At 50.0% G+C, this 15,038-nt stretch overlaps 1 protein-coding gene across 11 annotated transcripts in view; it reads left to right on the top strand.

Moving 5' to 3' along the window:
• The window catches only part of GRIK4 (glutamate ionotropic receptor kainate type subunit 4), a 476,655-nt gene that overhangs the window by 307,354 nt on the left and 154,263 nt on the right, over positions 1-15,038 (top strand). For all 11 annotated transcript variants that reach the window (XM_054440160.2, XM_054440159.2, XM_063671507.1 and 8 more), the window contains one exon: positions 10,242-10,420. In XM_054440160.2, coding sequence (XP_054296135.1) covers positions 10,242-10,420 — 179 coding nt within the window. The remainder of the gene's footprint in view (positions 1-10,241; positions 10,421-15,038) is intronic.

Genomic DNA, 15,038 nt, shown 5'->3' on the forward strand with positions numbered 1-15,038 from the left:
AGGAGTTGGGAACTGGAATTAGACTCAAGGAGCTGGGGACCCTCAGACATGGAGAAAGAAAGTTGAACTCACAGCCTTGTTCAACAGGCAGACCCTGAGTGGCACCAGCAAGTTGGGTGCATTCAAGAGCACTCCAGTCCATCACTCAGGCAGTCAACAGGCATCTTTGAGCATCTCCTGAGTGCTGGGCACCCTTACACTCTATGTACGGCATAAGAGAGCAACACGCAGCCTCTGTTCTCAAAGATGAAGCAGACTTGTTGGAAAACTAAGCAGGGTCAATGGTCATAAAGCAATTAACACAGTAAAATGGGTGCGGTGGCTCACACCTGTAATCCCAACACTTTGGGAGGCCAAGGTGGGAAGATCACTTGACGTCAGGAGTTTGAGACCAGTCTGGCCAATGTGGTAGAAACCCCGTCTCTACTGAAAATGTAAAAATTAGACGGGCGTGTTGGCACGCGCCTGTAATCCCAGCTACTCGGGAGGCTGAGACACGAGAATCACTTGAACCCTGGAGGTGGAGGTTGCAGTGAGCCGAGATCATGCCACTGCACTCCAACCTGGGTGACAGGGGTGAAACCCTGTCTCAAAAAAAAAAAAAAAGACAGTAAAATGATAATTGAGATACACTGGAGTTCTCCAGCAGGGCTTCCATAAAAGGGGTTTGGCAAGAGATCAGTGAACATAGATTCTAACCCCCTCAGCTAGAGAAGAAGAAAGGGAGGCCCAGAAGGTAGCTTGGTTTGACTAGAGTCTCATAATTAGTAAGTGGTAGAGCTTGGATTTGAATCCAGATTCTCTGAATCACAGTGCAGTGCACCATCGTCATTACACCTGTATTTATCAAATGGGTTTCCTCTGTATCTGTGTTGACCAACACAGTAGCCGCAAGCCACGTATGGCTATTTAAGTGTACATATGAATTGATTAAAATTAAATAAACTTAGAAATCCAGTTCTTCAGTCTTGTTACATTTCAAGTGGTCAGTAGCCACGTGGCTGGTGGCTGCTGTGTTGGAAAGCACAAGTGTGGAACATTCCCATAATTGAGGAAAGTTCTACAGGACAGCTCGGCTTTGATGATACGTGTTTTGTGGACCAGGAGTTTTATGGCAAAAAAATAATGTTTGGATAACCCTTCATTCTATTTCCTCCTAGTGGAGGAAGTTGACGATACACATTAGCATGGACACGCTCAGATGTCCTGTGGCCAAAACAGGTATTAGCTTCATTTTCTTTCAAATAAGTTTGACCATGAGCCAAAAAAGAATGCTGATCTTACAGCATGAAGGATGTTCCCGCTTCAAAGAACACAGTGGGAAGCTCTGCATTCCACTGGGTGGTTTTCCTCCTGTGGTGCCCTTGGACCATCGAACGGTGTAACAGGCTCAAGGATTCTCCCCTAGAACTGACTGCCACATGCCCATTTTGGCAGGACTGAACTGGTGTACCCTGTGTACACAGCGGGGTTGTTAAGAGACAGAGGGTACCCGCAAATGTCTCCAGGCAAAGATGGTCCTGCAGTCTTCCTCAATGCTGGTACAATATCTCACCAACCTGACAGGAAGTTCTTTTTGCGTCTAGTCACAATCTGGCTTGCTTTTAGGCTGAGACTTGTTTCCTCTGCTTCAGCTCTGACTGGGCTTTTGGGAAACAGGTTGCTCAGATGTTTGCTAAGCATCTACTACACACTAAGCACTATGCTAATACTGTTGCCTCCCAGCCCAGGGCTCTTCCCATTAGAATTATGACATTCCTTGACATTCAAACAGTTCCGTGCAGATGGCAAAGCACTTTCACTTAATATTTCTCCATTTTACCTCCCTCCTCCCCAGTCATTCCAGAGCTGAGAAAACAGAGTCTTGGAGGTATTAAGGGATGCCAGGTCGCACAGCTGGTACATGGCAAAGCTAAGACTTTATCTTAGTCCTCTGATCCTCAAGCTGGCTCTTCCCTCTCCATGAACCCTTTCCACCATCATGGTCTGCACAAACAGCCCCAGAGCAGTGGTTCAAGGGTGGGCTCTGCCTGGCGGGTGCAGTGTTCAGGGAAGGGCAGAGATCTCTCTGAACAACATGTGCCCTTGTTCCCTCGAGCAGGGGTGCAGGACAGCTAAGCACAGACAAGGTTCTGGAGCAGATGTGCCTGTCCAGGTGCAGTAGGGGCCAGCCCACATCCCAGCGGACTTGGCAGGCACACACACAGATCTGCTGGAACTCACCTGCTGAGGCTGCTGAGGGACTGCAGTCCCTACCCTCCAGGGCCAGAGCAGGGAAGGTGGAGCAGAGCAGAAGTTCAAGGGCAAAGAGGATTAAAAATCTAATCAAGGGATGAGAAAATGAGGGACCGAAGGGAAATGCAGCTCAGAGCTCTGAAGGAGACACTCTTCCATCTTCCTTATTAATGCAGGGCCGAGAGACACTGTGAGTAGAATTAGGAGCAGAATCTAATTCTATTTTCCAGCCATCAAAATTAGGCATAACGGAGATAATTCCATGGAGAATCATGCCACTTACTCTCTTCCTTCCCAAAAGTAGATTTTTAATAAGCAGGTTTTGGACCAAGTAGAGAGATATTGTATATTACATTATTTTTCTTTAATGGGAAAAAAAGAACATTTGCAAGTGCCTGTTTCTGATGAGGCTGGGGGAGAAGATGTGGTGAGCAGCCCAGGCGTGGTCCTCCTGGTCAGAGCTCACAGAGCCTGAGGGAGTTGGCTACTGGGGGGCTTCCAAGGGAGAGTTGGGGTTCACCACTGTGGGTGCCCAGGGCCTGTTGGTCAGATCATCCAGCCCTGCCACGGATCTACCTGTTGACCTTAGGCTGGGCCCGGAGCCACAGGTATAACATGCCGTGTATTTCCCTGCTATCTTCCTACGTGGCTCAAATCTTATTTTTTTCCTTCTTTTTTTTTTTTTTTGACAGGGTCTCACTCTGTTGGCCAGGCTGGAGTGCAGTGGTGCAATCTCAGTTCACTTCACTGCAACCTTCATCTCTCGGGTTCAAGTGATTCTCCTGCCCCAGTCTCCCAAGTAGCTGGGATTATAGGCATGCACCACCATGCCCGGCAAATTTTTTTATTTTTTTGTAGAGACAGGTTTCACCATGTTGGCCAGGCTGGTCTCGAACCCCTGACCTCAGGTGATCTGCCTGCCTCGGCCTCCCAAAGTGCTGGGATTACAGCTGTGAGCCACTGTGCCAGGCCTTATTTTATTATTATTATTTTTTTAATGCTTGCTTTTGTATTTCTTTCTGAGTTTTTTTGTTTGTTTTTGTTTGTTTGTTTTTGAGACGGAGTCTCGCTCTGTTGCCCAGGCTGAAGTGCAATGCGCAATCTCTGCTCACTGCAACCTCTGCCTCCTGGGTTCAAGCGATTCTCCTGCCTCAGCCTCCTGAGTAGCTGGGATTACAGATGTGAGCCACCATGCTCGGCTAACTTTTTGTATTTTTAGTAGAGACAGCGTTTCACCATGTTGGCCAGGCTGGTCTCGAACTGCTCACCTCAGGTGATCCGCCCACCTCAGCCTCCCAAAGTGCTGGGGTTACAGGCATGAACCACCGTGCCTGGCCTCTTTCTCAATATTTTAATGTCCTTTTTGTGGTTGCATGGCCTGTGTCCCCACATCTTCTGCTACTTATTTTCTACCTGTGAGATCTTGGAAAAATGACTTTACCCTCTACCTCTGTTGTCTCATGTATAAAATGGGGGCAGTGAAACCTCGCTCCCGGGATGGCTGAGGGGATTCAATAGAATGACAGCTGGAGAGTGAATAACACAGTGTCCACACCGAGGAAATGCTCGGCACACATGAGTTTTCCTTTCCTCCCTTGCTCTGATCTCTTTCAAATGAGGCAAGGCCAGACCTGGGAGCAAGAGTCAGCTGAGGTCGGGCTCTGTCCTCCTACCAGCCTGTGTTCACCAAACGTGGCCCAGGATACTGGAAAGGAGCAGACTTGGATCTTGAGGCAGTCCCTGCCCTTGGGGAGGATGTGCTGCCAAAGAGAACGGCAGGATGCCAGAGTCAGCCAAGCTGCACCACCACTTGGGAGCTGTGTGACACGGAGCAGGTCAATCTGCCTCTCTGAACCTTAGTTTCCTCCCGTGTAACAAGGCGATAATAATGTCTATTGAGGTAATTGGATGGGAAAGTAACTGGGCCCGGAACACGATACCACTTTTAATTACTGTTATTTTATTACTGCAACTCTGGTTGTGGCAGTGGGGGTGGAGGATGGGGAGTAGGCAGTGATACCCAAGGCCCTGGAAGAGTAGCCAGGACGGTAGTGGGTCTTCCCTGTGCCGTCCCCAGAAGGCCCTGTGGGGGGCCTTTTGCTCATAATGATACAAAATTAACCATGCAGCTCTGTGCTGATACCAAGAAGGTCACGGTCCTCCCATTACAGAGCACTTACTACGTGCCCAACACCATGCTGAGGGTTTTTATATTATCTCATTTAAATTTTAGATTCTCTTCTTTAAACCGTATAACTCATGATAACCGTATGAGATGGGCTCTATCAACATTCTCATTATATGCAGAAGAAAAGAGAGATTATCTCCGTCTTCAAGGTCACATGATTCCTGCTACCTTCTCTCCCAGCTTTCCTAAAGAAGACATAGAAGTGAGGGACCATCTTTCCTATGGTATGGGAGGACCGAGACCATCTCGCGTATCAGAGACCAGAATGTGGAATCAGATAACCTGGGTTTGGATCCTGGCCTGTCCCGGGACCTCTGACCCTATGATCTCAGTCACTGAATCTCTCCCGCCCCAGCAATTCTGTCTTGACTCAGGGATAATAATACCCCCTCCCAGGGCAGTCATGAGGATGAAATCAGTTGTGTATGTGAAGGAATTTAGGAAACACTGAAGGTTATTCTGAGAGCAGGGTTGTCTACCAGGCTCCAGTAGCTGAGGCCCAAGCTGGAAACACATCCTGAAATCAGGAGGCTGATGGGAACACACAGGCCGGGGTCTTCTGACACCCATTCTTGCCGTTGTAGAAGGGACAGCCTCGATGGCCAAACACGGCCACCTACGGTCCACCTGTGAGCAAGAAGCCTCAGCTGCCTCCTCTCTCCCTCTCCTCTTGCCCTGCTGGTCTTCCCTGCCTGTTCCTGGAGCAAAGCTTAGGTGTGGGATGGGACAAATTTGGGATGCAGGTAAAATACATCATTCCAGAACTTGAACTTGTTCTGTGCCCCTTCCCCACCTGGGGACACCTTGGACCCTCATCTTGTCCCTCTGGTGAGGGTCGCTCCATGGAACAGGTCCGACAACCACACACCCTGAGGCATGGGCACCTGGCAGGGGGAAGGGGAAGGTTTAGGTTTAGGACACTATGTGCCATATTGAAGTCATACTATCTCATTAAATCCTCACCACAATCCACCAAGATCAATATTATGTGAACTGCTTCCCACAAGGTTAAAAAGTGCTGGTCCAGGACCAAGGCACTACTCCAGCCAGTAGAGAGGGAAGGAAGCTGGTTGAAAGAGGTGTTTGTTTTTATAATATTTTTTGATACAAGGGTCCTCTGTGTCCCCTGCAGACCCATCGCTTAGGTCTTGGTGTCCTTGTCCTACGGCTGTGCCCACCCCTGGCTGTGCCTTTCCCTGCCTGGACATCCTCCTTCCGCCCCTCTTGGCCCCTGCCTTCCAGTTCCAGAAGCCAGCCTCCCTTCTTCCTTCCAGAACAGCCTGCCTGCCGAGTCTCTCATTGATCCGTCCCGCTGCATCCTGAGCAAGGCTAATAGGTTCCCTAGGCCCATCTCAGCCTTAGACTTGGCAGGCAGGCAGGCCTGCTGCTGGGCCGTGGTCCGGAAGGAGAGGAGGGTGGGGGTGGAAGTGGATGGGGTGTGGGGAAGAGAGCAGTTTTTAACCCCTGTGATGGCAGCTGCCTTTGGTGAATCCCTTAGTTCCATTAAACAGATAAAGGTGAGGAGAATGACAATTCGAAAATGCCAAACTGCCCTGAAAACTCTTAATACTCTCAATGTAACTAAACCACACTTTTCCTAATGTAAATTTCTTCCACTGCCTAGAATTAAAAAGTATCCTCTTCTGATTCATAAAATTAGAGGATCTCTGGGCTGGAAAGACATCAATGTTTTACTAGTTCGACTTTCCATCCACTGGTTTAATTCCCTCTACAGTGATCCTCAAGAGGGGCTTCGGTCTTTCCTTGACTGCCTCCAGTGATGGGGAACTCACTACCTCATGGGCAGCCCACTGCATCATAAAGGAAGGGTTATTCCTTACATTGAGCTGGAGTCTATCTCTCTGTGACGTCCACTGCCTCATGACTCCCGGGTTTAGTCCTTGAGGCTGCCAAGAGCTAGCCTGCCTCGTGACAGCCCTTCCTACTCTCCCTCAGGCAAGGCACCCAAGTCAGCTGCTCCTCAAGTGACATGGCGACGGTTCCTGCCTGGCACTGCTGATCCCCTGACCTGTTAGGATGTAGTTACTTTCTTCCCCCACAGTCTCTACATCAGTCCAATCTAGCAAGCACCATGCACCCTGCCTGCACTGGGGATGTGCAGGGAAGTCTGAAATGGGCTCCCTACCTAACACTGAAATCATCTATGCACATACTGTATATTACAAATATATACACACACATCTATGCACATATACATACTTACTCATATACATGCTCTCAAATACTTTCTATGGTTTAAAACCAAGGCTACCTTTGGCGGGTTGGATAGTCCTGTAAGAGGTGGGAGACGTGAGAAGAGGGTGGAGGCTGGAGAATGGAGAGAAGGTTTCAGGGAGGAGATGGGGTAAAGGGCAGTTGGGGGGTGAGTGGGAAACAAGGTTTGTTAAGCCCCTTGTAGTTGCCATCCTCTTAACGACCCTGTAATGTAGTCACTCCCCTTATTCCACAGAAAAGGAAACTGAGGCACAGGGGGTGGGGCCGTTGCCACAGTAACCTGCCTGGCAGTGCTGGGGTTGGCACTCATGTCCCCAGACTGGGTTCTTTGTGCTGAGCCAGGTGTGTCCAGGTTGGGAAATGGAACAACTGAATGATAGGCAATTCTGGGCGGGATGCGGACCTCCCAGAGGACTCGCCGCCTCCTCCTCTCTCCTATCCCCGCCCTGCGTCTCAGCACACAGAGCATGTTATATGGGATGGGGAATGATGCTGTTCTTTGTTTAAAGGACAGCAGAACTCTCCAAGGGGTAGCAGGCTGGGAATTGATTGGAACAGGTCCCCAGTTTATCTGACATGTGGGGGGCTCTCTTTCCCTGGGAGTTTCGTGCACCTGCCATTTGTAAAGGAATAAAGCATCCCCGGCGGCCTCTGCCAGGCATCACCGTGCTGTGCATAACCCCTGCTGTCATCCCCCAGCCTTCCCTGTCTCGTCCCACTGAATTTCACTGCCTGTCTGAAGAATCCCAGGGGATTTGGCGTCTTTCCCAGTCAGGCTCCAAAGATTCTTCATGCTCCATTCTAGGACCTAGGGAGGTTGCCTTTGCCACCCCTTGCTTGTTCACCTCTTCAGCTGTGGGATGCCCTCACCCACTGCCTGCCCAGGAGATAGCTGAGACTCCAGATGCACCAGCTCTGTGGCCTCCCTCCACCTCCTTGTTAAGAGTGTCTTTTGGATCAGGCACCTAGACCTTTGTCCAGGTAGGAGTTAGCTTTTCACATCATCTCTGAGGAAGAGGCGGTAAATACTCTCTCCATTTTACATATAGGACAAAATGAGGCTGCCCCCTAAAAAAAAAAAGATGAAATTCAGGCTGCCAAACAAAACAAGGATGTGATTTGAACTTCATCATCAACTTAGCTGTGAGTGCCGGGACTCTAAACTCCTGAGGGCAGGGACTGTATGTGACCCGTCTTCTCTGCCTGGTATCCTGTCTGCACAGTGCCTGGCACTCAGGACATGCCAGAGAGTGTTGGTTGAACAAATGTGTCCTTGCCTGACTCTTCATCTGCCTTGCCGTGCCTGCCCTTGGAGCACTTCTGGGGATGGGTAAATACAGGAGTAACATGGAGACCGTACATCCCACTTCCCGGCAGCCTTTCCCATATGATCACAGTGAGTTCTCATCCTCCTTTGCCCATTCTACAGATGAAGAATGGAGCCTTGAAGAGGTTAGACAACTTCTCAAGTTCACGTAGCCGAGGAGGGCTGACCCTGAGCTTGAATCCAGAGCTTTGGGATCAGGATTGGCAGGGAGTAACCCGGCAACCTCAGTGCCACTGTTGTGGGGGCCGGTGGTGAGGGGCTGTGAGGGGCACAGATGGGGGCTGTGAGAGGCACAGATGGTGGCAGCAGAGAGTCTTTACAAGTCTCCATCGAAACCCTGTCAGGGAGGAGAGGAAAGGCCAGTGTTGTGGTTTGCACAGCTGGGCTGTTTCTGAAACATCTTTATAAATAACAGGCCTTCCCAGGGCTTCTCCCCGACCTGCCACAGCCTCCAGGTCCCTAGAAAGCCTTCTCAAAACAGGTGACAGGAAGACGGGTTGGCAGCACCTTCCCAGAGCTCCTGTCTCTATCAGGCCAGGCCCTTGGGCTCAAACTCCACTACCCTCTCCTTCCTGTGAAAAAAACAAAAAAAAGCACAGACACACACCCAGCATCAGCTTCCCTCCCCTAAGCCCTGAGACACGTGTCTCTGGGCCTTCCCAGGCACTGTGCCCACTGCCTCCAGCTGAGTTTGTCCTCAGAGGCAGCCTGGTCTCATGGGAAGAGGGTTGGATAGAAATCAGAAAACCGAGATCAGAATTCTGGTCCCAGCTGTGTCCCCGTGTCTCTGTGTGCTGAAGAAGTCGTGTCACCAATCTGCAATGCAAGGAGGTGGATGGGAGGCTCTCCCTCCTTTTGGCCTGGGCGGTGAGTAACCTATGCAGGAAAGTGTCTTCTGGGGTTGTAGTCAAGCCATCCCCGAGTTGAATATCCCATCAGCCAGTACAGAAACCAGCAGCATGGGGCCTTGGACTGGTTAGAAAGCCAACCCTTCGCTTGCCATCCCAGTGTGTGAGGCCAGTTGCTCATCCTCCCTACCTCCAATTCTCCTCTGTGCTGGGGATTATAATAGTTTATGGGATTGTGAGGACTTACATGAGATAAGCCATGTAAAATGTTTAGCACATTAACTGGAACACAATAAGCATTTGATAAATGTTGCCCTTATCATTGCTTTTGGGAGCAAATGCCTACGTGATGTCTTTTTCCATGGGAATTGAGACCACACTCTGCCTCCTGCACCCCCACATCACCCCCACCCCCCACATTCCCTGCCCCCACCCCATACACACATACCCTCTCCTGGCTGGCATGCCTTTCCAAAGACAAGGTGGAATTAAGACCCTCTTGTCTCAGTGACGTCATTCTGGAAGCCCTCTTCCCACCAGGGCCCTAGGCTTCAAATAGCTGGCGGATGGGAGAGGAGGGAGTGAGGGAGGGCAGGAGTGAGGGAGGGCAGGGGTAGGTCCTTGGTGCACAGTCCCTTTTTTCTGTTTTGTTCTGGGCCCGGATTCTTCCCTGCTGGAGTGCAGTTCAAAGCCTGTTCTCTTCTGATCATCATAATACTTTGTCTTAATGCAGCCACGAGGCTCTGAGGAGTTCAAAGCGTTTTGCTAGATCTGTTTTCTGGGCCTTGGGATCTCAACGGAATTGCTCCTCCACCTCCAAAATGAAAACAAAGGCTCTTACAGAGCCCAGTGTAACATTTATGAGGGTTTACCGTGTCCGAGGCTCGGGCCGGAGCCCTTCACACGTGGCCTCTTATAATCCTTGCCTTGGACCTGAGTGCTGGCTGCTGTGATCATTCTAACTTCTCAGTTGAGGAAACTGAGGCCAAGACAACTGGCCACATGGAGAAGTCCATGAATTAGGGAAGCAGACTCAGGCCTGGTGGTCTCTGAACCCAGGTCTTGGTCTCTGTGCATCCTGTCCAGCTTTTGAGGGTGGTGGGGAGGAGGGGGGATTCTCTTACTTCACCCGAGGGAGCTTCTGTCTCTACCTTAAAAGAACATTCTCAAGGGAGTCAGGGGAGGTGATGGACTCAGAAGTGTTCTTTTATTTTAGATGGGATCATTGAAGCCCAAAGAGGCTGAGAAATCTGCTCAGGTTATGATCTGGCTCCTTAATGCTGGCAGTGGGGCCAGACACCCCCCACCCCACTTCTAGCCCACATCTCCGTGCCTTCCTGCTTCTGCCCAGGTGTCTCTAGAGGCAGCTCTGTGGACCCTCAGGGGCTTCATCCTCTCTCCCCTCCAGGCCTTTTAAACCTAGAGAAGCTGCTCCGGCAATTTCTTATCTCCAAGGACACGCTGTCCGTCCGCATGCTGGATGACACCCGGGACCCCACCCCGCTCCTCAAGGAGATCCGGGACGACAAGACCGCCACCATCATCATCCACGCCAACGCCTCCATGTCCCACACCATCCTCCTGAAGGTGGGAACCTCCCTCTCCCCGCTCCTTGCCTTGAGGGTCCTCCTGAGCTGAGGCTGACGGAGCCCTGGGCTGGACCTGAACTCTTACAAACCTCTCTCTGTGCTTCTGTTTTCAATGGGCGGTTCCCGAAAAATGAAAGAAGAAAGCAGGGTGAGGGTGATGTTGTTTTCAGTACCGGGGTAGCAGGGCTGTAGGCAACGGAGACACCTAGATGCTGCCAAACTTAGACCCTGCTAAGGGCTCTGTGGAGAGGTCTGCGGGTTCCTAGGAGGGGCTAGGGTGGGGCACCCAAGGGGCTTGGGCAGAGGCTCTTTGCCAAATGGTATAGAAATGTTTCCATAGTTTAACAATAGGACCGTCACACCAGTGTGTACTGCTGAATGCCAGCTCTGTTTTTAATCCTGACACGGTGCACAACAGTTTACACAGCGCTTCTGTGTAGTCGATTCCCAGCGTAGAGCTCTCAGCAATGACGTGAGGTAGGTATAATGTCTTCCCCGACAGATGAAGAAACTGAGACTCTGGGAGATGAACAGATGCGTCCAAGGCCCAGCCCTGAGTGGAGCAGGGCCGAGCCTGCACAGCCCTCTCTTATCTGCAAATCAGGTAGTGTCTCCTAAGCTCCTGGAGTCGGAGGGGCAGTGCCGGCCCCTGAGTCAGAACATGCACACTGGAAACCAGAACTCTGTGAGTGAGGCTGATCCAAGAGAGAGAGAAGTCAGGAGCCTAGGGGCCCCACACAGGACAAACTGCTAGAAATAGCTGGGTAGCATCGGAGTCACCTGACGCCAGTTCCTGGGCTGGTGGCTGGGCTGGGCATGAACCTCGGAGAAAACGGGCCCCATTTCCAGGCTCCTTGGCTGTTCCCCCAACCTCTCCAGGCGCACTGGCCTCTTCTAATGCCATTTTAATTGCACATTTAAGCACAACCTGCCATCTTCCACTGGGGGAGCGAGGCTCCTCGTTAACCTCTGCCAAGCTGTGAGGAGCCCGCAGACACTCAGATGATTGTCTCCTCTCCTTCCCTCCCTCCCTCCCAGCTGCCCCTCCTCAGCTCGTTTTTGACTCAGAGTTAATAAGAGATTTGAATGAGTTCTCTCAGTACTGAGGGCTGTCCCTTCAGCCCGTTGCTATAGTAATCTTCCAGAGCTCCAAAGCCATGTCTGTCTGTGTGCGTATACCCAACTCACATTATCTCTCTCTCTTTCTCTCTGACACACACACACACACGCACACACAGAAACACAGCATTTTTCTCTTTTCTTCCTTTTCCTCTGTCTTCTCTTATGCCTGGAGCCATGATCAATGAAGTAATTAAGGGTAGAAAAGCTCCACCAAGTTTCACGGGAGGAGAGGGGCCCTCTTTAGGGAAGGTTGGGAGCAGGGAGTGAGAGCTTCAGCGTAGTAGATAGATGTCCCTCCAGGACCCTTGTGGAGGGTAGCTCAGAATACACAGGCCCCCCTGTGGTAGCTGGAGCCTGCCTGAACAGCCCCCAGCTAGAAGCCTCTGGGGGCCAGCCTCTTGCCCTCCATGGCTCCCAGCATCTGATGTTGCGCTATTATTTTTTTTATTCAAACAGCATTACTAGTTCATTGTTGAAATTTTGGAACGTATAGAACAGAAAGCACATAGAAGAAACTAAAAATTATTCACAATCCTATCACCCAGAGCTATTTAACCACTGTTAAATTTTGATGTCTGTTTTTTTCTGCGTTACAGACACATTTTTCCCCCAAATTATTGTCATACCGCACAGACTTTTCTGTAAGCGCTTTTTGTCCACGCTTGATTCTATGCCATGCATTTTCCCCATGTCATTAAACATTTTTCTACAAATATTTTAATGGCTGCATCATTTCCTATCATACAGATGTCTCATAATTTATTTAACCATCACTTTGTTGTTGGAGATACAGGTTGTTTCAAATCTTTTGCTACAATAAATAATGCTGAGATGCACATCTTTGTACATAAATCTTTATACACATTCATGAATATTTCCCCAGCATACATTTCTAGAAGTGGAATTACTGAGTTAAAGGTATGCCTGCTTTTAGAATTCTGATATGATTTGCCAGATTGCGTTTTAGAAAGGCTGTAACAGTTTACACTTTCGCCAGTAGCATATAGGTGTCTTATAGCACCCTTGCCAATACTGGGTATGTTAATTAAAAACGCTTTGTAGGTTTGTGTGTGTGTGTGTGACCATGCTTTTGAAGGAAGCTCTGCCTGTAGTGTAGTGATCGTTATTAGCAAACGGTTCTGCTCGATGCCTCAGGGCTGTCTTTCCTAGCCCACCTGTCAGCCCCAACTCCTGTGACATTGGAGCCACACTGATCAATGAGCAGCAAGGCTTCAGGAAAGCCTGTTCCCTTTGCCCATTTGCCTTCCCAGTGGCCCAGGCAGGCAGGCGTTCCATCAGGCCTGGCCTCTGTCCTCATGCTTTCCTGGCGCTCCATACTCCTCCCTCCAGGAGGGCACAACAGGGCCTCTCAGGGCCTCAGCAAGGATGGGAAGCAGAGTGGGCAGGGAGCACACGGGGCCTCTGGGAGACTCTGTGTGCACGTGGGAGTCCAGCCCCTGGAGCTTGGCAACACTCTGCCGTCTCTTGATTTCAGGAGGATTTGCAGAGTAATCCCTGATTTTATTGAGCAGCTGTTCTAGCAACGAACTCCATGTTTACCCAGAAATCAGGCTTTAAAAACCAAGGATCTCTTGTCTTTTATCTCTAGGATAGCAGAATTCACAAAGCGGGTTTTAGCTCCCGACTGTGACCCCGCCCGGGCCCTCTGCCCCCAGCCCGTCGCTGTAAGCAGCGGGCTCGCTCAGTGGGTCGCATCCGTCTAGGCAGGGGTGAGACGCAGCAGCACTCTTACTTGGACAGTGTGATTGTGTGTGTGCAGTGGGGCATAGGATGGGTTAGTCATCTTGCCACATCATCCTCTTGAAAGTGGAGGAGGAAATATAGCTTGGCCTGGAGGAAGAAGGAGCCTCACCAAAGAGGCTTTGAGCTCCATTGTGCCCTGAGACTCCTGCCCCAGTCACTGAGCTTTGCCCTCTAGCTTCCCATTGGAACAACCGTGATAGAGTTACCCCCAACCTGCTCCTCAGGGAGCCTGCAAGGGTTCCTATAAGAATGGCCAGGCACGGTGGCTCACGCTTGTAATCCCAGCACTTTGGGAGGCCAAGGCAGGCAGATCACTTGAGGTCAAGAGTTCAAGACCAGCCTGGCCAATATGGCGAAATCCCGTCTCTACTAAAAATACAAAAATCAGCCAGGTGTGGTGGTGGGTGACTGTAATTTCAGCTACCTGGCAGCCTGAGGCAGGAGAATCGCTTGAACCCGGGAGGCGGAGGTTGCAGTGAGCCATGATCGTGCCAATGCACTCCAGCCTGAGTGACAGAGTGAGACTGTGACTCAAAGAAAAAACAAACAAACAAACAAAAAAAGAAGCTCACAAAATTATTTGAGTTCCTCGGGAGATGAACACTATGTAAGAGGAAAAATGTAATCATCCTTGGTCTGGTTTCTCCTCCATCCACCTCAATAGTCATGACAAAATGGTCTCCCACTGTCCCAGGGCTGCAGGATACATTATGAAAATCTAGCCAACTGTCAGGAGGGACGAGGGCCCCGGAGAGAGCAGGGCTCATTATTTACCTGATCTACGTGTCAGTTTCTATAGCACCTGTCACACTCAAAGCCAGGCACACTGACAGGGAAGGTTGGCTAGGGGTATTTATGACGGGTACAAGGATCAGACAAAAGGGAGACTCTTCTGATGTAGCAGTTCTCAACTGTGGAGTGATGCCACACTGATGCGCTGTGATCAAGGGCGAGGCATGTCACAGCAACTGATTCCTCACTACGAATAAAGGACCCACGTTTGTAAATGAGTCACTTGTTTCTGACGTCACTGCGGATTCAAGAATACCCTTATGAGTCTGCCCTGCACTCTGACAGAGTGGAGTTCATTTGCATTGCTACAACCTACGGACTCTCTTATCTATGCCAGGGCCCTGAAGAGAGTTGTGTTTGTGGTTCCATCAATGTAACAGTCCTGAAGGGGGAGTATAGTTTGGATAAAAGCACTGAAATTATGTTGCCTGGATTTGCTTTTATCTTTTCCATTAATGAGACATGTGATCTTGTGCAAGTCACTTAGCCTTTCGTTGTGTCAGTTTCCTCAGCTGTAAAATGGGGTTGGGGAGGAATAATAGCGCCAACCTCATAGAGTTATCCCACGTAGAATGCTTGAGAGTGCCCGACACATACTAAACAGCGGGTTAGTGTTAGCCATTGTTATTGTTAATAGCTGTGGAGATCATTATTGTAGTCTTTTTTATTATTTGCTTCATTTCCCTAAAAGTCATTTTGGTTTCAGTAATATCTGGCTATAGCCATGGGTGTATGTTGTGTACAAGAACACCAGCTACTACGCATGCCGCTGCAGGGGTAGGGGGCCAGGTGGAGGTGGAGAGACCCTGCTCTTGAGACCAGAATTTCTGTGCTCCATCCTCTAAGATCAAGGGCAACATAAAAACCAATCAAGATATTCTGTTCTGCCTGGTGCCAAGAGGCAGTGGGCCAGACAAATGGCAGACACTTGGAACCCC

The sequence above is a fragment of the Pongo pygmaeus genome, chromosome 9 (assembly GCF_028885625.2).
Source record: "Pongo pygmaeus isolate AG05252 chromosome 9, NHGRI_mPonPyg2-v2.0_pri, whole genome shotgun sequence".
NCBI classification, from domain to species: Eukaryota; Metazoa; Chordata; class Mammalia; order Primates; family Hominidae; genus Pongo; species Pongo pygmaeus.